The sequence below is a fragment of the Lygodium microphyllum genome, chromosome 9 (assembly GCF_053477565.2).
Source record: "Lygodium microphyllum isolate KBCC chromosome 9, Lygodium_microphyllum_v1.1.10, whole genome shotgun sequence".
Lineage (NCBI taxonomy): Eukaryota > Viridiplantae > Streptophyta > Polypodiopsida > Schizaeales > Lygodiaceae > Lygodium > Lygodium microphyllum.
The window spans coordinates 106221180-106244847 of NC_141143.1; the positions used below are offsets into that span (position 1 = coordinate 106221180).

Genomic DNA, 23668 nt, shown 5'->3' on the forward strand with positions numbered 1-23668 from the left:
CATCATCGACTGCAGCCACATCATCTTCAGCCTGTCCATTGCTGTAGGCGATAGCTCTCAGCTGCTGGCGACAGCTCCAAACTGTCCCAGACTGCTGTTCAACCTGCTGTCCATCATCTCCAGGGTCAGCCAGCCTGCGTTTTCAGCATTGCAGGCCCTGACACTCTCAAACATTGTTTCAGCCTGCTGTTTACAGCAGACTATGCACAGTTTCCAGCCCCCAATCAGTGGTACACTGCTGCGTTTACCAATTTCCAGCCTCCAGACTACTGTGTTTTGGTGACCAGCCTGCTGCCATTCACTATTCAGCACTCCTACACTCCGACTGGTGGTCACAGACTTGGGATCCGTCTTCGATGGACGTCACACTCTGACATTGCTCTGCCCTTGAGCACACTATACACTCTTACATTCATTTACAGCATTCATTCACTTCAGAGTTGTGTTCTCTCTCTCCCTTCTTCTGTTTGTGTTTGAGTTTTGAGTTTTGCGTTTAGGGTTTGAGTTTTGCCCTCTGTGTCTGTGTCTATGTCTTTGTGTTTCTGCCATGGTCGTACGCTCTGTGTGTCCTCAGTGCAAACCCTAGCAGTCTTCTTAACATGGTTGTGTAGCATATCCCCTATGGAGACACCCCCAATAAGAAGCCTCCATAAAAAATTTCACCTTGGTAAGGAAGCTTAAAGCTCCACAATTGAAGCAACCAATCATACCACTTAGCTTTACTATCCTGGGAAGACCAAACTTTATTTGCATTCTCAATCACCCATCTCTTATCCTCAACCATCTTATGATAAACTTGATTGGCTGACTACTCATGAAATCATCCAAGCACACAAAAGCTCAGTCCAACCATAGGGATGAAAGCTGAAATGCAAGTAAAAGGGGAATGTTGCAAAAGCCTTCCTCCAAGGTTGACCAAATCAACTTGTAACCCCAAGGAACTCGCAAGTATTAACACATACACAGAAAGAATAAACCTAGAACTAACCAGGGATAACAACATCTCATATAGTCCTCAAGCATGCCATCCTAATAAAACTTATCACATTCCATGTGCTTATCAAGCTAGTCAAGCAACTTGAATGTGGCTAAAACCTCATATTGCAATGAGTTAGCCTTGTTTCTAGGGTCAAGGGGACACACAAGCAGTAAAGTGAAGGATCTCTTGCCAAGAAGCAATCACGTTCGAGAGAAGGAAAGACTGTGGCATTTTGCCTACTTGAGTCAAATTCAAAACATGCCACCAACAGGCCTATGAAATAGAAGATGGCAGTCCTCTCATGGAAGGTTGCAATTCGCTACAACATGATATCTGTCCCCAAAACTGCCACTACATGTTCTCCTTTTGGTAAACTAGTTGCTTTCCCTTTATTTGCATGAGCATATTGTCTCATCACACTATTAGCTTGAGCAAGCATATATTGAAAATGCATCATTCCTCTCATGTTGAGGAGGAAAAGAACTTGACTAAGGGACCTCTAGAATCCCAAGCCTAAAGGATCAACCACTAGCTTGTGGCGCTTGCCAACTCCATCTCCTCCTCTTTTATGAAAATCCTCAGCCCGGGATTCCACATCCAAATCCATAGCGTCTTTCTCCGTACCATCACCAATACGTTCATGAAGGAACTCCATATCAATACCACCAGAAGTATGCATTGCAAGTAGGGTACAAGACCCAACTCGTGTTAGCGATTGTCATCCCCTGGATAGTGCGGAGCAGGCAGCCACGTCAGCAGTGCCACAACAGCTGCCACGTGGCAGTCTGGTGCAGGTCAGCCAGATCTGTACCAGTCGACTGCAATGCAGCCGACCTGTCATATTTTATCGCATTTTCTCAGGCTATTTATAGCCGGCAGCCAGGACACTATTACTCACTTGCGATTGCAGATTCCAGCAGGAGATCGGGCAGATTGCAGTGTACTTCAAGGTGGACAGCAGGTTGCATCATCGAGGTGGAGACACGCAGTCACACGCACTGTGCCCGTGTACATATCTGCATATCTTTGTATACAGCATACCTTATACAGCAGATCTTCATCTTCCACTGTCTCTTTCTCTCTCTCTTCTCTCTGTGTTCACTCTCTCTCTCAGTCTTGGTCCCACGCTTCCGCATCGCTGCACTCTGACAACTCGCAACCCTCTGTGAAGCAGAAAATCAATCGTGCATGCTGCTATTTCTAGCAAACAGCAAATAGGCCCCAAAAACCACTCAATAACAGCTGTCCTGCATTACCTCTTAAATTGTAACTCAGATGGCAATTCTACCAGCGCCAACAGCTCCAAATGGGGGTAAAACCCGGTAAAACCCCAACATGCCTGACGTTGCTGGCGAGCCCTCCTCTTCTACTGTCACCTCTTATTGAAGCAGAAAATATATCTGCTGTCCCTATCCTTCATACCCTAGCTCTATGGTTGCAGCTTGGAGTGGCTTCCACAGATTTCAATACTTGCCTTAGATGCTTTGAACACAGGCTATAAAGTTAGTATTCAGAGGCACTCAGGAGCAAATGGTAGTGACTTGGGCTGCAGTTCATTGTCACTTATTGGGGAGCCTGCATTATGAAGATATGCAAAAGAGCATCCCTTTATGATCATAACATCACAGTGACTCTGAAGCCTGGTTACTCCGGGACGTAGAGGACTAAAGGCCACTGTCACACAATGAAGCTCATTTCTGCCATCATTTGAACAGCCGCATGCAGAGAGTCCATAGACCACTCTACCTTAGACACCCTCAGATAGACTCCAAAGTGATTTAAACAAGAAATAGTAACAAGCCAATGAAGTGTAAACAAAAAATATTCCTGCAAAGGCCTAATACAGCACCACAAGATGGCAAGCAGAAAAGGAGAAGATAACAAATCTGAGGTCAAACTGGAATACCTGTCCTAGAAATGGACAGATACCCTAATGTGACCAAAATATCTTCACCTGGCATTCAAGTGTGCATAGGTGGGCTGATCCTTTGGCTTCAATAATCCCCCTTAACAAAGCAAGTAACTAGCCACTGTCACAAGAGGATCTCTTCCAGGTGGATTACCTAGCCTTTCCATTTAGAGAGTATTAATTGCTGCTAACCTGCATATTGTCTTAGATTGCTGCACTCTTCTCAAATATTCAACTACTTACAGATGGACAAGCCAGCAATAAACAAAGATCAACCACAGAAAAGGAACACTCATTGAGAGTATTCTACAAAGACAGTGTATCTTACATAGTGAAATCATTCAGAACCCTTGATACAAAGCCAGAATTAACTTGTATATCGCAGGTGACTAATGGCAAAAGTTCTATAGAAGTGTATTTGTAAAGTATAAAATGAACATTGCCTAGTTTGACAAAAAACAAAGTACCCGTAAATTGATTCACCACCTCGACCTGTCCCTGTAGGATCTCCACCTTGCACCATGAAATCCTACATAAAGCAAAGTCACGCACACTGAGCTAAGATAAATGGCTGATAACAGCTTACACTAATGATGCTACCATCATGCCATATGGTCTAGCCATGCTCTAATTGGATGCTTTATCCATGCCATGCAAAGCAAAATGTTTCCTCAACTATATGGTTCAGTCGTGCTCTAGGCAGATATGTTGCTTATGCCATTCAAAGGAAAATGTCTCCTCAATTCAACAAGTCTCTGAAACACAAGAATTGAGATCTCTAGCTCAAACACATACAAATGTAATTCATAATGGACTTAAGAATACAAAGAGAGGACCTATCCTAAATCTCCTAACTTTGGGGACTACAATCCCATTTTGAGCTTCAATATTATTGGAGGCTAAGCTCCTTCAAAACATTCAGCTGAAACAAAAGCCCCTAAATATTTGGAGACTGCAAAACTGATTTCCTGACAGGCTTTGCATTTGCAACACGCTTGTAATGTTGCATTTTATAAACCTTGGAAAACTGATCTAATTTCAACCATAGTGAGGAAGCACCCAACTCCCAACTATTAGAGGTCATGGTCATTTCCTCAACGTAAGCCCTACACTAAGTCAGTGAGGCGCATTCGGAACTCTGTCTGGGGCCACTCTTTTTGGTCACTTTTGGTCTTATGGTCCTTGGTCCCTATTTTGCCCCGTCCATCTTTTTGGCCCAAGATGCCATCCAAGCATATTTTTAGGGTTTCTATGCCATTTAGTCTACCTCCACACATGCTGCCCTTTGTTAGACAACTACCTTAGTTTTAGAGTGGTTGGCAACTTCATGCCCTACATGGAGTAGGGTAGATTTCACTCCTAGTTACACACCATGTGTCTACACTCATTGTTTCAACACCCGTTTTACCTTGCTTAAACAATTGTGTTTGTCTCTAGAATGTTTGACCAACTTCACGCCCTGCATTCTCTTTGCCTATAAAAGTTTTGCCTTTCACTACTGTTCCATCGCTTCCCATTGCTGGCATGCACTCACATTTTCTGTCATCATATCTGCATATATTGCTTCTTTGGCATATCATTCTGTATGTACAGGAAGATAAGTTTTATCTAAGAGTGGCTTGTTAACAAATCCAGGGAGTGTTCACTGTTAACTTCACAACCTTTTTAACCTGCAGCAAGCTTATGAGCACATTAAGCCTCTTATTTTCTATGCAACAGTTTTCCAACGTTCAAATCTCAGCCAATTTTGTGTGGCTAAACAGTTGAATGTACAGATGGAAGCAGCTTCCTACACAGAATTGGAACCTCAGAGGAATTGGGACGTTAATGGAGCTCATGAATTATAGCAGGACAGGGAGCACGTAAACACCGGGAAACAACAAAAAGAGAATGACGCAAGGCAAATATCATTCAGAGAACACACAGAGACGGCTAGATTGAAGCAATGTTCACGCTAATTACTCTATGAAAAAACCAAACGCATTGCATATCAGGCATTGCCAAATAAGCTCCGTTATTTATTCACAAACTGCGCTGGTAATACACGCAGAAATGGCCAGATTAAAGCAACTCTCACCTTAATTACTCGATGAAACTTCACTTCATTGTAGTAGCCTCTCCGTGATAGCTCCAGAAAATTGCGACAAGTTTTAGGAGCATGCTTAGTGTAGAGCTGTCACGAGCAGGAATCGAATCAGAAGAGACCAAAAATCTCTCTCTCTCTCTCTCTCTCTCTCTCTCTCTCTCTCTCTCTCTCTCTCTCTCTCTCTTACCTCGAGCGTTATTGCACCCATAGACGTTTCCACGACAACCTGAGGAGCGCCTACCATGATTTCTGGCAGGACGGCGATGATGATCCGTAGCTTCTTCTTGATACGACCTGCTTCAGGCCGGAAATGGCGACCAAGGCAACAAACTCGAAATTCAGAAATGCTTCGTCAGACGTAAGACCGCGGTTAACAACATCCGGTTAATAGGCTAGCCTAATGGGAGTTGGCCTTGAGAGGACTGGTTAACGACTGGTGTCTTCGTTAACAATCCAGAGAGAGCAAAAAAAAACTTTTTTTATTTTCTAAAATAATTTTTTTTTCTCGAAAGTAAGATATCCACATATTTCAAGGCTAAATGGATCATTTCATTGAGGTTAACAATTAGTAAATTTTTTAAGGATCTCTATCACCTTATCATCGCACCATTATACAAGCATATGCCCTAAAGGGTAATGCTAACAAATATCTCACTTAATAATGTGCCAAAAAACAAACATCTATGACATCATTTAGAAAGAAATCGGGTAAGGTATTTGGTATTTGGTAATGTCAATGATTCAAACTCTCACGAGATGCCCCTTCTTTTTTCAGCGTTCAAGAGAGAGAGAGAAAGAGAGAGAGAGAGAGAGAGAGAGAGTGTGTGTGTGTGTGTGTGTGTGTGTGTGTGTGTGCACGCACACATGTGCACATGTGTGTGTTGTGTGTTATCTCACAAAGAAAACTCTATTGAGATGAACCTCGTATTTATAAAAAACATTTTTAAGAAGCAATATGAAAACCATCAACTTAGAATCAGATGTTTTTCAAAATTTGTTTAATATCACTTCACAAATATCAAATTGAACTTGACTCTTTAAAACATTCTCATCAAAATCTAGATGATAATTCTAAATTTTGGAATTAGTTTACATAAAACCTCCATTGGACTAACCATTATACGCGGGAAAATGTGTCTACCAACTTAACAAAAGTGTAAGCTAGTGGTTTAAGATGCCAATCATACCAAGTTAATGATGTGATTTTGGCAAGGTTACCCAACAACATTTAGAGTGCTTGAAGGTATGTATAGAAGGATTAACAAGTGGATTTCTTACTCTTCCCATGTGGGGCATTATGAGGGTACCTTAATAATCTACCAAAAGAGCATCACATAAAACATAAAAGTTTGGCAGTGTCAAGGGTCTAACGCTTACTATAGAGCTAGTGTTTATGAATAGAAATTTTGAGAAGTAATATGTGAACCTTGAACTTAAAAGTCTCAAGGGATTCTAAAAAATGTCCAATGGAATTTTATAAAAACGTAAGTAGACCCAATTAACTTTAAAACCTTCTCTTTAAATTTTTTTCAAGAGTTTCGAAATTTGCTTGACATGAATCCTTGGTTCTTCACGAACATTAGAGGGAGAAACACCATCGTGCCTTATTTTCAAGTGTAAAAGGTTTAGATAAAGTCCAGACTATCTAAATAGATGCTTATCATATTTAAGTTAATGTACATCTGTAAAAGATGCAGGATCTAGAGCATGGCAAAGGCGGAAGCTATGGGGGAATGGAAGATAAAGACACAACTCATGTTGACATGACAATGTAGACAACTGTTACACAAGTGAATTAGGTTTCAAGATTGAGACTTGAACTCATAAACACAATCTTGTGTATGGACAACAATGACACAAACACTTGACAGAAAGAGACAAGTACTATTGCATTATCATCATGTGAAAGTGATAGTTCAAGTACATCATTATATAGAGCTCTTTGGTAGCACTTAACATCCACTGTGCATATGGGATCTTTCTCTCTTCCTAGAATGGACTACATCTTCCTAGCCTAGCTATTCCATACAAAGGGACTAAAGTAGGCGTGATTGCAAATATCTCAACATCCCTCCTCAATCACAACCAAAAGTACAAAGTGTGTAGAGGCTTTAGTGAAAGCAACACCTGCAAAGTGTGGGCACACCATAAACATGGCAAAACACCAAAGGTTGTCGCAGAAAAGGCTAAGTGTGGGTACCACAAACATGACGGACATCCGAAGGCTGTAGCAGGAGCCTTACAAAGTGTACAGAGGCTGTAGTACAAGGATAACTGAGGAGTTTTACAAGTTTGTGTTTGAGACATCAGGGCTAGGAAATATAAAACTAAAAAAGTCTATCTAAATAGAAGGACTAATGAGGTTTGTCCTTCTCCTGGTGGTCTTCTTTTTCTTCTTTTTCCTTTACTCCATTTTCTTATTCTTCTTTGACTGCAACTAGATAGGCCTTTTGGGACCTCTTTCTTGCATGGCAGAACTTCTCGGTGTGTCCGGTCCTTTTTGCAAAAGTTACAGAAGAGCCGATTCTTCTTGCCTTTGTACCTGTTACCAACATATAATGCATGCTCATCTCTAGAGGTACTTGGTTCTTCCTTAGTTTTTAGCTTCTTTTCCTCTTCTAACAGTAATGCCTGGATATCAACAAGTTCAGGATTTGGCATGTTGATTAAAGTTGTTGATACATTATTATATTCAAGAGGCAAACTCTTAAGTAGAACACCGATGCAAACATCTTCTTCCATTTTAATGTTGATTCCTGCAAGTTGGGTTAGAAGTCCTTCCATGTAATTTAGATGTGTGGCAAGTGATGTGCTGGACTTCATTTCAAGTCTTAAAAACTCAATCAGGAGACCATACTTTGATGATTTAGACTGTGCACCGAACAAGGTATCAAGTCTCTTCCATGTATCTTGTGAGGTCTCACAGTTATCCACATGGTGGATATACCTGTCATCTAGCTCTAGTTTGATAATAGCCTGGGCCTTTTCATTGTTCTTTTGCTAAGTTACAGCAAGATCCGCATCACGAGGCTTCTTTTCTTTTCCAATGGTAATGGCCCAGAGGCCCTTCTTCATCAGGATGAGTTTGATGCGGGTCTGGCCGGCGTGAAACTTGACTCCTTTGAAATGAGCAGTTGGAGAATCTTTGCCCATGTTAGACTTACGGGAACAGTAGTAAATCAACTTCAGAATTTTGAGATTTATCAGTGGAAGAGCAGATTACAATGTGTCAAGAGACACAAGTAATGACAGTGTGAAAACACACTATGCAGAGACTATGTATGTGTTGATGTTGAGCGTGAATCTTCTTTGTTCGAGGTCGTTGTTCCTTCTTCAATCTTTCTAGGTTCTTCCCCTCCTTGATTTAATGCTGGGACAATAGATCAGAGTGGCAGTGTGTTGCTCCAAGTGGCAAGAGAGAGAAAATAATGAGATTTTTTAGCTTGAGTGAAAAATTGGCTATGGTGGATTCTAGGGTTTCATGACAGGGGCCTGGTTTTTTTGCTGATTGCAGGAGCTATGGTGGATCATTTTCAAAAAAATTTTAATGAAAATGTAGCTCTCTTCAAGGCCTATCAAAGCCCTATGATGCTCATCCAGATCGCAGCCCGTAGCGATGGTAGCAGCATCTCGAACGTCAGCAGGCGCAGCTCAACCAGATTCTCATGATTTTGTGAATGCTAGAGCAAAGGGTGATCAATGTCATATTGTGTTATGCCACAATGATGCACTGAAGTTGGAGAACAACTTTGTAGAAGACAGTGTGAAGAGTTATGCCCTCTATTGCAAGATCCAACTCCTCAAAGTTGGCAGGGTCTATCTGGCTATGGCAGACACACAGGGCAGCAACTGTGTAGACTCACAATGTTGAGCTTGAAATGGCCTAATTTTGAGCTCTGAGGTGATAGAGAGGAGCTCCAGGAGCAGGGCTACAGTTCTCCAGAATAAAGCTTGTTAAGATCTTGTCTGGTTGATGTAATGTGTCCACTAGTATCATCCAGGACACGTCTTAGCAGTCCATCGGAAAGGATGTCTAGAAAAACTCCGCCCGGCACTCCCATGGAATGTTACGGGTTTTGCGATCTAGGTCTTTCCACGTCTGCCACGTAGCGGAAGTATCCTGGCCGTTTCCACTTAGGATCGACCGGAATTAGGGTTTTCTTGATTGGTCATTAGCTAACAACAACTAGCATCAGACCCGAGCGAACTACTTTACGCAGAAATGCCAGGTCCGAAGCGGATTCACGCTGCACTTGGTTCAAGGAGAATGGGAAACGAGAGGGATGCAAGGCTCAACCTCTCCGCCATAAGGCATAGTCCCATTACGTTCCCCTAAAACAGCGTAAATCGGGTAAGACGTAACTCTAGGTCATCGCTCTCGTTATTCGTTTTGATGATGATGATCATCCCGCTGTTCTTCGAGATTTTTGAGAAAAGTTCTCGGCTAACCAGGACCACCCATTCGTAGGACGGATCCATGGCCCATCCTCCGCACTTTCCTCAGTTTGTTTTAGTTATGTAATTATCTAACACATTAATTTAACATATAACAATCAGCTTCTTTAATTAATCCTGTTAAGCACTGGTTCCTTCACGTAATCTTATCACGTGACATAGAAAAACAATATCAAGCAAGTTCTTTTTTTAACATTTCATCATTTTATCTTTGAAATACAAGGAGTTTCCGCTCGTAGGCTTGTCCATAATCTGCTCGAGGGCTATCCAGTAATCCCCAGGGATCACTATTCCAAGCTTCCGCCCGTAAACTAGTATGCGGGCCTCGAGATCCAATCCCGAGTCACGTTAGCCTCTTGTGCAGGACCCGGAAGGCGAGGGATTTACGGCCAGAGCCCCCTCTGGCACCCAAGCGTCCTCCTGCTCCAAGTAGAACTCAACGGAGAGATCTCTCGCGACGGGTTCCACGTTCCCGGCGAGGTCAACAACCCCCTTGGTTAGGGTCAGGCAGGCAGTCGGGGGTAACTGAAGCTGCCTCTCCCTTCAGGCCTTCAACCTGAAGCATTAGATATCTTTTCATCCTTTAGTTCCTTGAGCAAACAATGCAAACAATGCTTTCTAAACTGTTACGAGCACAATCAATTCCAGTGGTCGTTTATTTGGCCAATTGCTAAGGAGTGAATCTTTCTCTCCGAATGCATCCAGCACTCGATCCAGGATCAATTTCAACTTGGCAAGATCCCCAAGGGTTTGTTTGTTAACCCTATATCCTTGGGTTAGGGCCGTACCCTACTAACCCAACTTAACCAATACCTTAAGTTCTATTAACAGTAAATATGTTATTCCAATTTACTAATTGGTCTTTTGCTTCCAAGCAAATATCTAATCCTCGTATCTTGGTTACTTTACCCAAGAAAGGTACTATATCACGACGATTATTTCTCCTCTTGCAAGATAAAGTTGCGTAAGAATCTGCCAATCTCATTCCGAGGAATTTGCCATTCCCTTTTGATCAAATCACAAGATCATGCGACTCTGCAACCTATTGCGCTAGTGTCGCATTAAAAATCATGGGACTATTTTACCCATCGAATGGCGTTGTCTAATCACGAAATCATGATTAGATAGGAAACAGGGTTAGGGTATCTTCATAACAATCCGTTCCTGATTGCACTAGGTCGATATTGTCGGTCCTAAAGGTCCAAATCCAAATCAAGTTTCATTCTTTTAACGAGCGATCCTTAGGGTAAAAACCCTAGATCGTTTCTCGCAAGTGTGTCCTATTGTCCCTACATTCCGTGAATGAGGGCAAGTCTTTAGGGTATAAGAGTTTCGGCTTTGGCAATTAGAGCGATTAGGTCACGTCCTCAATGTGCTAAACCCTAGTTAGCTCTTTGGGATATGTTGCATTGATTTAACCCTTCTTGAACGAGTTGCTTGCGGTTTAGGTGTTTTTAGGATAAACCAATTTACTTATCTATTCTTGAAGGTATTTACGATACCCTTCTCGTAACCACATGATTCATTTCCTACGTTTGAGTATATTTACAAACCCTACTTTTCTGGTTAAAACCAAAGCATATGCTAAGTTACGACATAACTTCTATTGATGCATTTAAGATTCATGCTACTAAGCGATAGGGTTTTATGTGAACCATGCAACCTTTTTCTAACTTCTTTTTTTTAAATGAGATTTTCATATGCTGAATAAGCATTGTACAACCTTTCGTAACTATTTACGTAGTTGATTGAGATTTAAGCCAATACCTTTCGTAACTATTTACATAGTTGATTGAGATTTAAGCCAATTGACTGGATTTTAATCTACTTTACGCAGTTTTAAGAACCATTTCCATGACTTGTGCATCCACACCAATTGGAAAGAGCACTTAGAAAAGCTATGAATAGTCTTTGAATGGTATAGGCAATACAATCTCTCTCTAAACCCCTTAAAGTGCCAGTTTTGGGTGAAGCACTGTTGTATTTTAAGGCATGTTGTGTTGAGGAATGGGATCGCCATAGTCTCCTTGAAACTAGAGTAATTGTAGACCTTCCCCCTTTGTCCAACTTCAAGGGAGTTCAATGATTCTTAGGACACACAAGGTACTACCAGCGGTTTGTGCTAAACTATGCATTGATTGCTAGACCTTTGTATAAGCTATTGATAGTATTCTAGTGGACTAGAAAATGCTAGCAAGCCTATGAAAGGATTAAATAGGCTCTAACTTTAGCTCCTATCTTAAGAGCCCCATATTGGTCCATCACCTTCCATGTGCACATTGATGCATCAAAGTTTTCCATGGGGGCAGTGTTGTGCTAACCTCGTGAGCATAACCTTGATTATCTAGTAAGCTTTGCTAGCAGATAACTCACTAATATGGAAATAAACTATTCCACAACAGAGAGGGAAGGATTAGCTATTGTGTTTGTTGTAAAGAAGTTTAGACATTATCTTCTAGTGTTACCCTTTACCTTCTTTGTGGATCATCAAGCATTGCTTTATCTTGTGAACAAACCCTATGCAATAGGATGCATTGCTTGGTGGTTACTTCTTCTTTTGGAATTTGATTTCTTTGCGGTAGTATGCAAGGGCAAATAGTACTATATATGGTAGATCATACGTCCTGTATACCCATAGGTGAAGCAACTAGATAGGGCATCATTGATGACCTACTAGATGCACATCTTTTTAGAATGTCCATCGAATGAGACTTATTTAGAGCAGACCTCACACCATATTGGTGGGTAGATTATATAGTCCACATCCTAGAGAATGGATTGCTTGAACGAGCCATAGAAAAAGCTAGGTTAAAAATACTAATTTTGAAGATCCAACCTTATCAGTTGATTTGCCAGTCAATTATATTGGTTAGGATAGGATTGACACTTAAGGATAGAAAAAGTTAGGTTAGAAATACTAAATTTGAAGATCCAACCCTATTAGTTGATTGCTGGTCAATTATATTGATTAGGACAGAATGGACTCTTAAGGAGACATGTCTGCAAACATGAAATGCACGATGTGCTTATGGTAGCACAATGGCGAGATTGTTGGGGGACATTTCAGTGGAGACACCAAAGCTTACAAGGTGCTCTAGTCTCAACTATGGTGGCTTACTCTATTTCGTGATATGGCTAAGTTTGTGAAGCACTGTTAAGTTTGTGAAGCACTGTGATGAGTGCCAATGGACGAAAGTCCTTATTCATAAGGACAAAATGGAGTTGATCTTAGTAATCGCATACCAACCATTTGAGAAATGGAAATTTGACTTTGTTGGTCCAATTAGCCATACGAGACAATACTCACAAGCCAAGTACATCATTGTTGCCATAGACTATCTCACCAAGTGGGGGGAAGCTTGAGCAACTCGCAAAAGTGATGCTAGGACCATGGCCAAGTTCCTTTGGGAGCAGGTAATCTCATGGTTTGATTTTTCCATAGAGTTGGTTAGTGACCAAGACACACACTTCATCAATGAAGTGATTGCTCACTTGTTATCCACTTTCTTCATAATCCACATAAAATCCTCCTTATAGTATTACCCTCAAGCTAACGATCAAGCTAAATCCACAAACAAGATCTTAGTGAATGTCCTAACAAAGGTAGTCTCTACTTTATGAAGTGATTGGGACAACAAGCTGATGGCTGTTTTATGGGCATATAGGATGGCCTACAAAATGACCATAGGATAGACCCCGTTCAAATTGACCTATGGAACTGAAGCAATTCTGCTAGTGGAATTTTTTGTTCCAAGCTTGAGAATAGTAGTCCAGAAGAGATGGGAGGGCAAAGCAGCATGGACCAATCATTTGGTAGAGCTAAAATGCCTATTTGAGATTCATCTCATTGCAACCCATGCCTAATTTGTGAGAAGGTGTGACACAAGAGTTGGTTTGACAAGCACATCAAACAACAAGACTTCGAGCAAGGAGACCTAGTCTTGATGTACTCTGTTAAGGGACACAAGTAGAAGATGGAATTCAGGGGATTGGGACTTCAAAGGTTTGCGATATCAGTAGAATAGGCAATGTAAAACTCGAAACCTTAGTGGGTGAGGGCATAGGCTTTTTCAACAAAAATCGCATAAAAAAGTATTACCCTTTGTCACATCCACATCATGAACCTCCAATGATAGAACCACCAATGAAGGTGAGAGTTGCAACTATCATTGAAATAGAGGATGAGGATGAGGAAGCAACAACACTAGCCTACCTGTGTATAATAGTGACCACTCAAAAGGCATATGCCTTTGATGCGCTAACATGCTAATTGATGAGGGAGCTGACTATAACATCTTAATGTATGATCATTGGATCACTATGGGTCAATCCCAATTGCAACCAACCAATGTAACACTCAACCCATTTGGGGATACTCTTATCCATTATGCAAACCAATGGTTTCTATCAAAACTGGGAGCCTACCCATAATATTTTATGTGCTATATTAACAAACAAAGTGTTCATAAGGAATCATTGTTGGGTCCCATGTTCAAAAAGCAAGTTCATTGTCACGTTGATTACGACTCATAGTGCATCCACCTTGCCATAGGCAATGTTAGAATAGTAATGGCTTTTAGCAAGGGTACCACAACCACCTAAAAGCTTGGAGTGCCATCGGTAGTTAGCAATAGTGTCAACCCTAAGGAGGGGGATAGTGCACCACAACGTACACCCATTGTGAAGCCCCACCAACATCTAGAAACCACACCCAAAGCTACGGACCAAACAATCAAGCGGCTCCCCAAGCATAGATCACAATTTCACAAAAGCCAATTATTTAGAACTCATAGTTTTCATGCCTCACACTCTAGACATAAATGGAGGAATTGACACCATTGTGGTACATAGGCAACTAGGTTGCGTTGGGTTCCAAAAGCCCTACTGTTTGCCCAAGGTTACTATGAGGGTAACACCTTGGTGTAGCTACCCAAACTCACAAGTGGCATGTATGACCCTCAATCTTAGGTCCCAAAAAAAAAAAGCCCAGAAATGTAAATCAAAATAGGGTAAGAGAAAAGCCAAGAGGAAGGGTGCTCAATTCATGAGTGCTCCAATGGTCTATCGACTAAAAGTTCAACCAATCATCAGTGAGCAACCAATCCTCAATGAGCCCCCACTTAATAACTTTGATGTGATCACCACTGCATAATCTAACGACAAAGTGTCAACTGAAATTCCAACCCAATCAACTTCTCAAACCATGTTCACCAAACCTGATAAGAATCCCAAAGTAGAAATACCACATACAAACCTGCCTAGTCTAGTTAAACAATAACCACTAGCTAGTCTTAAGCCCTTGCAACAATAATGATATATTCTTGACTTGGCTTCCAACATGGCAATGGACACAATAGATGACTTAGTCACGTGCATCCGATGATTGGACTCAACTTTCACTTTGTTTGCTAGAAATTATGAATGCTTGGACTTAGGCCTACTTGACAAACATATAGCAAATAAGGTACATTCCTTGCAATGTTCTTAGGAAGAATACAATTTCATCTTCACAAAGGCCTCCACCATTGTAGAAGAGTTGACTCCTAATGAAATTTTGAGAGAACAAGCCTTAAGCCAACACTTAATTACATCCTTCAAGAAGAGCAAAATTCCCATGCCACCACACGAACTTGTTGAGCTCTAATGATTAGTTGAATCTGAGTCCAATTTCTTATGCAGGTGGTATTAAATGGGCATAAGAGGGTTATCAAATCATGACCAATGCAGAGCAATGACGTGCCATCAAGACTTCTAAGTATGGCCAAACATATGTGGCCCCAACGTCATTTAGGGTATTAGTAATGATAAGAAATCGACCATTAGAAGACAATATCACGCTACATCCATACTTGAATAGGATCCTAATAAAGGAGAAACTCCATATTGCAAGTCGAATCAACTAAGGTGACCTCTTGACTGATGTATTAACTTATATCACACAAGTGGGCCTTTGTCCTAGGATATGGACTGTCATGCGACATTAGAGTATAACCCAACCTTTTACAACTGGCTCTTGAAATAGTGAGGCACGCCAAGGATGCATTGCAGGCCCTTACACATTTACTTCCACAATTCTAGGAAGGATTTTTATCATTTCCAAGGGGGAGGGGGTAAAGGGGAAGGTGAATGGAAAATCGAAATAGGAGTTGAACTTCAAAAGAAAATGATGAATTGAACTTTCTTCTTCTTTCAGTAAAAATTCTCCAGGAAGTTCTTAAGTGAAATGTATGAATTGATTGATGTGGAAATTTTCATTTTGTGGGTTATACATTTCGACATCTAATAGTGTTTCTTCATAATCACTTTACCTTTTATGCAAGAAATATCATTAAGAGAGAATTCATTGTGGGTTGTTGTGTGTAGTGATAAGAACACAAATGGTGGGGCTACAAGATAAAACCAACAAGCTCCCATTCTTGGAGGAAGAACATATAAAATACGGCTTAGCCATGGAGACACGTGCCTTCAACAAGATGAAATACCATAACATCCATAACTTGGGGAAGTTGGTGACATCGGGAGAGGCAATCATGCAGATGATAGAACATTGCAATCTTGCTAAGTACCTAGAGAAGGTGGGCCAGGACATAGATCATAGCAAATGTAGTGAGTTCTTGAAAATATTTGACGCCCAAAAAAATAATGGCACGATGACAATCAGACAGGGAGATGCCACTTAAAAGGGTGGAAGTCAAAAGATCATGGAGAAGGCCTTGGGGTTGGTGGACAAGCCGGAGAAGAGATTAAAGAGAGATGTCTATGGGATGTTGGGAATGGATAAGAAGAAAATCTACACGAATGAGGGAATTAACTTGGCTGATATTCCCGAGCCCATCATCAAATTGCAAGCGAAGATGGTCCACACCCTCTTCTCGAGTCAAAGATATAACTCCCTTATGAATAGAATACAAGTGCCCTTGCTTGAAAGAATTGTAGCAAATGCATTGGATGAGGTAAACTAGAATGCTTATGTTAGAAAAAAAATCCAGGCATTGGCAAAGGTGCTAGCAATAGCTCTAAGGGCAGTACGAGGAGAGTCTCTAGCTGTTACAATAGTAGAGTTAGAGAGGAAAAAACTAGCATCCAAGGCATCAACCATAGGGTTTAGAGGGGTTTTGATGGCCATAATATAGGAAGTTGTGGGAGAGATGGAAAGAGAAGAAGTAGTGGAGGAGACCCATGAACAATCGCTGACCTAAGAAGAGCATCACTCTCCCACTCCAATGAGCCCTTCCACTTCATTCTCAATAGGGAGTTTGAGGGAGGAAGAATTTAATAGAGTTCAGCACTAGGAGGAGGCAAAACAAGTTGTTAAGAAGAGAGAAGCTAACAGCCCACTCAGTAGGAAACCAAGGATGGTTAGCAAACATCAGGGCTCAGAGTCATCAAGCCAAGGAAAAAAAGAAGAATCATGTTGAAAATTCCTACAAGGAGAACCAAATCCACCACCAAAGAAAACATAGAATTGTAGAGGTTTGGAGAGGAATCTAGGAAACTTAAAGAGGAGCACAAAAAGAGACAAGAGAAAGAGGAAGAAAGACTAAGGCAAGAGAAGGAGGAGCATATAGCTCTTGCCATTAGAAAATTAGTGGAGCAACCCTCCCGATCTCAAGAGTTAGCCATGATGAGCTCCACATGGAGGACACGCCAAGCACAAGTGTTGCAGTAGAAGAGGGGGAACAAAGACTAGTGGTGAAAGGCAAGGCAAAGGATTCCCTATATGCAATCCCACCAATTATGGCCTCGACGACCACTTCAATAGAAGGAACCATGGAAGGGGTAGTCAATGAAAGTAATGTTATGGCTTGGATGCAATATCTTGTAATCAAAGTGCAAGAGCTTGCACTTGCACCAAGGTAAGGAGCTTCACTCATAATACAGGAACCAAAAGGCCAGCAGCAATTGATGCATAATCTTGCAAAGTGCCAAAGGTACCCCACCTTGAAGTATCAACTACTTCGGTGCCCTCAGCAATGTGCAACACAAAATAGTACGACGAGTTGATAAAAGAACTTTAGAGCCAACATGACAAGATGAATGAAGAAAGAAAGGCCGCACTTCTTTGCTAAGCTAGACAAAGAAAGGAATGCCTTCACAACTTAACATTGCCTAGAAAAACGAGATAGATGACCATAGAAACTAGGGAGGTGATGGCATTAAAAGAGGCCTTAAAGGCAAGATAGGATGAAGAAAGTCTAAGAGACCTATATGATGAAGAAAGGGAGAGCCGCATTTCTCTAGAGATACAATGTGCTCTCGTATCTCAGGATAGACAACACCTTGAGGAAGAAGTTGGTAGCTTCAAGCAACAAAGAGAACAACTATCCAAGGAGCTATAAGAGGCAAAGGTGCAAGGTCAGCAAGAAGCAAGGAGAAAGATGGCAGAATTGCATAACCAACTTCATGCAACACTTCACGAGCAAGTCATCCTAAGGGAAGAGGTAGAGTGCAGGAACCAATAAAAGAAACAAATGAATTTATTATGGTGAGAGCAAGAGCAAGTAATCACCACCCTATCCCAATACCAAAACCAAGGTTTGGAGTAGATGAAAGGTAAGGTGGAAAGATGGGTATCCAAGAATGAGGACATGATTAGAGACTTAGCTTATTGACTGGCCCATTTAGAGAGTGAACACATTATGGAAGAAAGCAAAGCTAAAGCTATGGAGATAAGGACGTTGGAGTAGCAAAAAGCTTTCTAGAACACAATACTCAATGTGATCAAGACAAGAGAGGAAGAGACAATTGATGAACTCAAAAGGAAATCAATGGAGCAACCCTCCCTTAGGATGGCTTGCTTGTTGGTTATGCAATTCTGCCATCTTTCTCCTTTCTTCTTTCTCACCTTGCACCTTTGCCTCTCCTTGGATAGTTGTTCTCTTTGCTACTTCAAGCTACTAACTTCTTCCTCAAGGCGTTTCCTATCCTAAGATACGAGAGCACATTTGTGCCTCTAGAGCAATGCACTCTCCCTTTCTTCATCATTTAGGTCTTTTAGACTTTCTTCGCTCTACCTTGCCTTTAAGGCCTCTTTTAATGCCATCACCTTCCTGGCTACTATGGTCATCTGCCTCCTTTTTCTAGGCAATGTTAAGTTGTGAAGACATTTCTTTCTTTGTTTAGCTCAGCAAACAAGTGTAGCCTTTCTTTCTTCATTCATCTTGTCATGTTGGCTCTGAAGTTCTTTTATCAGCTCATCATACTCTTCTGTGTTGTGCATTGCTAAGGGCATTGAAGTAGTTGATACTTCAAGGGGGGGTACCTTCGGCCCTTTTGGGGTGATTTCGCATCGATTGATGCTACTGGCCTTTTGGTTCCTATATGAGTGGAGCTCCTTTGCTTGGTGCAAGTGCAAGCTCTTACACTTTGCTTACAAGATACTCCACCCAAGCCATGACATTACGCTCATTGACTACCCTTCCGTGGTCCCTTGCATTTAAGTGGTCGTCGAGACCATGACTGATGGGATTGTTTATAGGGAATACATTCCCTTGCCTTTCACTACTCCCAAGGAGAGGAGATAGTGCATGTATAAAAGTCAAAAAGTGAATAAAGAAGCTCATTTTGGTGTGTGGCCAAACTTGCTCTCTTCTTGTTTCTTGCTTCTTGCTTCATTCTTGTGTATGAGAGAGAGAGAGAGAGAGAGAGAGAGAGAGAGAGAGAGAGAGAGAGAGAGAGTGAGTGTGTGTGTGTGTGTGTGTGTGTGTGTGTGTGTGTGTGTGTGTGTGTGTGTGTGTGAGGGATTGTGGAGAAACTGTTCTTCTCCTCTCTTCATCTTCATCTTCTTCTCTTCTCCTTTCTTGTATGTATGGCTATGGAGCTTGAAGCTTGGAGCTTGGAGATGGAGCTTGTTTGGAAGCGCATCTTGGATCATGGAGCTATCGGTAGATTCATGGGAGGATGCAACTCGATTGAATTCAAAGGTAACCTCACTACACTTGTATGTAAGAGAGTGCACATAGCTATGTGAGAGGCAGCCATAACTCTTGGCTTAAAATGTTTGAATCAATAAGCGGTCCATGGGTCTTGGTGGTATTCTCGTTAGAGAAATGACAATAGATCAAGGGTAAAACCTTTAGAGGCACTCAAGGATTGAGTAGTGAAATGAGAGTCTAGTTTTATGTAGACTTTATGGTCATGAAGAAAGTGGACTAGAATCTATCTTGGGAAAACCTAGATGAGAAATGCCAAATTAATAAAAGATTGAGGCAACAACTTAGTGCTCTTCAAGAATAGAATAGAAGCCATGATAGTTGGCATGGGAACATGGAAAGCATCACTAACGTACCTAGATGTGATATCTAGTCTCATGTTGGAAGGCATAGAACCTACTATTTGAGACATGGTGTTGAGTAGCTATGTATCCATAGATGATGAGGAGGAAGATTGGATACACATCCTTGCAACCCTAAACTTGCCATTTGTGAATAGGGAAATTTCAAGAAAGCCACCTATTACACATACATTGGAGTGCCAAGAACCAATTTAGTTTTGGTGTGATAATTTAATGCGGATGAGAAAGAAGAAGTTGGTGTAGATATTCCTATACTTATGGTATGCACAATGAGGTGAATGCTTGATGATATGCCTTATTCAATTCTTAAACATAGGTATGAGTTGAGAGGAGCCCTAAAGTTCTGTTGAATATTATTGGATAGGAACTAGCTAGCTTACCTCCAGCCTCTAGAGAGTTCATTAAAAAAAACTTTTTAGAGGTGCACATGTGCATATGAACAAAAGTCAAATTTAAATGTGCACTTGTAGGTAGCCAAGATAAGGAGAGGTTGCTTATATGGACTACACACACATGTTTGGCCTATGAGAGCACAAATTATGACATCAACCATAGAGACATTGAGTAGATTCAAGTCAAGTCCCAATCAAGAGAGTGAAGACAAAATTGTATTTAAAGTGGATTTGACATAGAATTGTTGAAGTAGTTGGGGTTGTTAAATCATGGACGATCAAGAGCTAAATCCCAAAGCTCACCATTGATTTTTGATGTTGGCATTAGTAAGAGTGATTGATACTTCGATGACAATTCTAACTTGGATTCTTCAAGTTCAAGAGTGATTGATCCTCATATGAAGATTCTAACTTAGATTCTTCAACTTCAAACTTTAGAGCCAATGGTGACAATGATGAAGAAATCTCAAGACTTATACAAGTGAGGAAATGCAAGAGGGATGTATCAATGCATGTAAGGAAGCAAAAGAAAAAGAGAAAAAGAAGAGTAGTAAGATTGAAGAAGAAAATGACTAAAAAAGATGTAACATCTACCCAAAAGATTCATTGAGTGCAAGTAAAGAGATTAGGTTGTAGTGATGCTAGGGGCAAAGAGTGAGTCCTCAACTAGCAAACCCATTGTGAAGGCACAAAAAAGGTTGAAGATATAAACCTAATAAGAGGATTCAAAATCCCAAAGCTAGCTCATGACCTTACTACTAAAAAAGAGGTCAAGCTAATCAACTAGCTCATGGAATCCATATATGTGTTTTCCTAGAATTACTCTTACTCAAGGGAATGCCACCAAAGGTAGTAACTCATATAGAGGCAAGACTTAAGAAAATACCTTATCCTATGAATCCTCCAATTTTTGAAGAAATAAATGATAATACAAATAAATTATGAGCGTCCAAAATCATTTAAAAAATCAAACATGTGGAATAGATGTCACCCATTGTGGTTGTTAATAAGGAAAATGAAATAGTTAGAGGATCTCTTAATTACAAGAAGGTCATTGCAACCACTAAGAAAGACAATTATCCCTTACCATAGACTGAGCACATGCTAGAGTGAGTGGTAGGAATATAGACATAGATCTTCTTGGACAACCCACCCAAATGATAGACACAATATAGTTTTTTCCATTAGGGGGGGGGGGGGGGGGTGTTTATGTATATTATAATGCCTACTTGGTTTATTGTGTACTAGCCACTTTCAAGCATTTGATGCACATAATCTTTACGGACATAATGTGATATTAATAAGCTAAGGTAAGTATTCATAAGATGTAGGGAGTGTAACTCTCAAACCCCTATAGTGTCTATTTTAGGTTAGACATGAGTGTATCCTAGGGCACAAGCTTTCTAAGAATTGAATTAAATTGCTGGAGATAAAATCAAGATTAATGTCCATCAACTCCATATAATAAGCGAAATTTTTAGAGGGCAGACTCTTGGTGAGAAAGTTTGTAGGTTTATCATTAATTTGAACTTTGATAAGCCCAACTCCCTTATCCTGAAGCACTCAATGAATGAAATGATACCTCACTTTTATGTGCTTGATTTTTGCATGAAACAAAGGATTCTTTACCAATACAATGGCGTTGTCACTATCATTGTGCAACAATGGCACGTCTTTATCAAGGCCCAAGTATCCAACTAGATGAGTAAGCCATATGGCTTCTTTGCATGCCATTAATGCTATGCATTTCTACAAGTGAGACATCCATGAGATTGCACCACTATACAAGGTAAAAACATATCGTGTGGTTGACTTTCGACTATCAAAATTCCCTACATCTGTGTATCCAAGTACACCATTGCTACTTCCCCAAAGTATATGCATATATCTCTTGCATCCAAGTACATAATCTACATATATGTATCCAAGTACACCATCACTACCTTCTCCAAAGTACATGCATATATCTCTTGCATCCAAGTACATAATCTACATATATGTATCCAAGTACACCATCACTACCTTCTCCAAAGTACATGCATATATCTCTTGTATCACTCAAGTACCTCAAGATTCCTTTCATTGCTTTCCAAAGCTTCTTTCCAAGATTGGACTTGCCCACTACTCCCATTGTAAATGCAATATTTGTGTGAGTGGCAATCATAGCATACACGAGAGTTCCTACACATGATGAATATGGAACCTTGGTCATTTCAACCTTCTCCTCATTAGATTTGGGACAATTATCAGCACCACTAAGTTTCACATATGGAGGCAATGGAGTACTAGTTTTCTTCCCCACCTCCATATTGAAACATTGCAACAAACATAATCCTTTTGGGACAAACATAGCAATCTCTTTGTCCTATCCTTATTTATGCACATGCCAAGAATGTGATTTGCATGTGTCCCAAATCCTTCATGTCAAAGGTTTTCACTAACATTTTCTTTAGGGTATCAATCTCATATTTGAAATTTCCAATTGTCAACATATCATATGCATAAAGGATCAACACAATTAAGTTGTCATCTTTAGTCTTTCTAGTGTCTCACTTCTCTTGAAGCCATTATACTACATAAAGGCATCAAACTTGTTGTATCATTCATGTGGGGCTTGCTTTAATCCATTGAGACCGATTTCCAGCTTGCAGACAAGCTTTTCTTTAGCATGTTCCACAAAACCCTCTGACTATTGCATGTAGGTCTCATCATGAAGATCGTCATGTAGCAATGTTGTCTTGATATCCAATTATATAAGGTCCATATCAATCTTAGCCACCAAGGCAAGCATAGTGTGAAGAGTAGTCAATTTCACCATATCATCTTTCCTGCCCATAGTGAAAGCCCACACATTTCCAATTACATTATCGATGAATGTGATAAAATAGGATGCCTTTCTATAGACCTTATAGACATAGGTCCACATATGTACTAAGTTAAGCGACTCACTTCTTTTTCTATTTCAGTTTTTCTTATGGGTTGAATGTTCATGCTTTTTATATATACAATGCTTGTAAATAAAAAGATTAAAAAAAATCAGGAGAAGCAAGTAATCCAAGTGTGATTGCACTTCCATTCTTTTTAAGACATATATCCCAATTAGTGATGCCACAAATGTATATTTGGATGCTCAGTTATGGCAATTACATGATTTTTGAAAGAAGATATATGAAGAGGATACAAGATGGCATTTGGCTCCTTTAGTAACAACAAATGATCCCTTATGGACTTTCTAGGACAAACTCCCAAAAGTAGTAGAGTAATCAAAGCCATCCAGCCAGTTAGTAGATTTCAAGGTCTTAGTATACTTGGGTACATGGCATACATTTTGAAGACTACAAAAGGAAACTACACATCACTTGCACCAACCATATCACATATATAGTCATTACCAAGATGGATTGATCCATGCCTATTGTGTGTCATATGAACATAACATTCTTATCTTCCTTTTTCAAAATGGCAGAATGGAAGGATTCAATGTCTTTTTTGGATCTAGATGCCGCCCACTATTATACATGTTGCCTTTGTACTACTTTCTAACTCTTCTTTC

At 40.5% G+C, this 23668-nt stretch overlaps 1 protein-coding gene across 3 annotated transcripts in view; it reads right to left on the reverse strand.

Moving 5' to 3' along the window:
- Positions 1-5384, reverse strand: part of LOC148031392 (Cyclophilin-like peptidyl-prolyl cis-trans isomerase family protein) — an 84833-nt gene extending 79449 nt beyond the window's left edge. For 2 of the 3 annotated variants that reach the window (XM_087685745.1, XM_087685743.1), the window contains exons 1-3: positions 5162-5384; positions 4966-5061; positions 3356-3417 (exon numbers count right to left, since the gene is read on the reverse strand). In XM_087685745.1, coding sequence (XP_087541871.1) covers positions 3356-3417; positions 4966-5061; positions 5162-5218 — 215 coding nt within the window. In that variant the 5' untranslated portion in view covers positions 5219-5384. The remainder of the gene's footprint in view (positions 1-3355; positions 3418-4965; positions 5062-5161) is intronic. The other variant, XM_087685744.1, reaches the window with a different exon arrangement.
- Positions 5385-23668: the final 18284 nt, after the last annotated feature.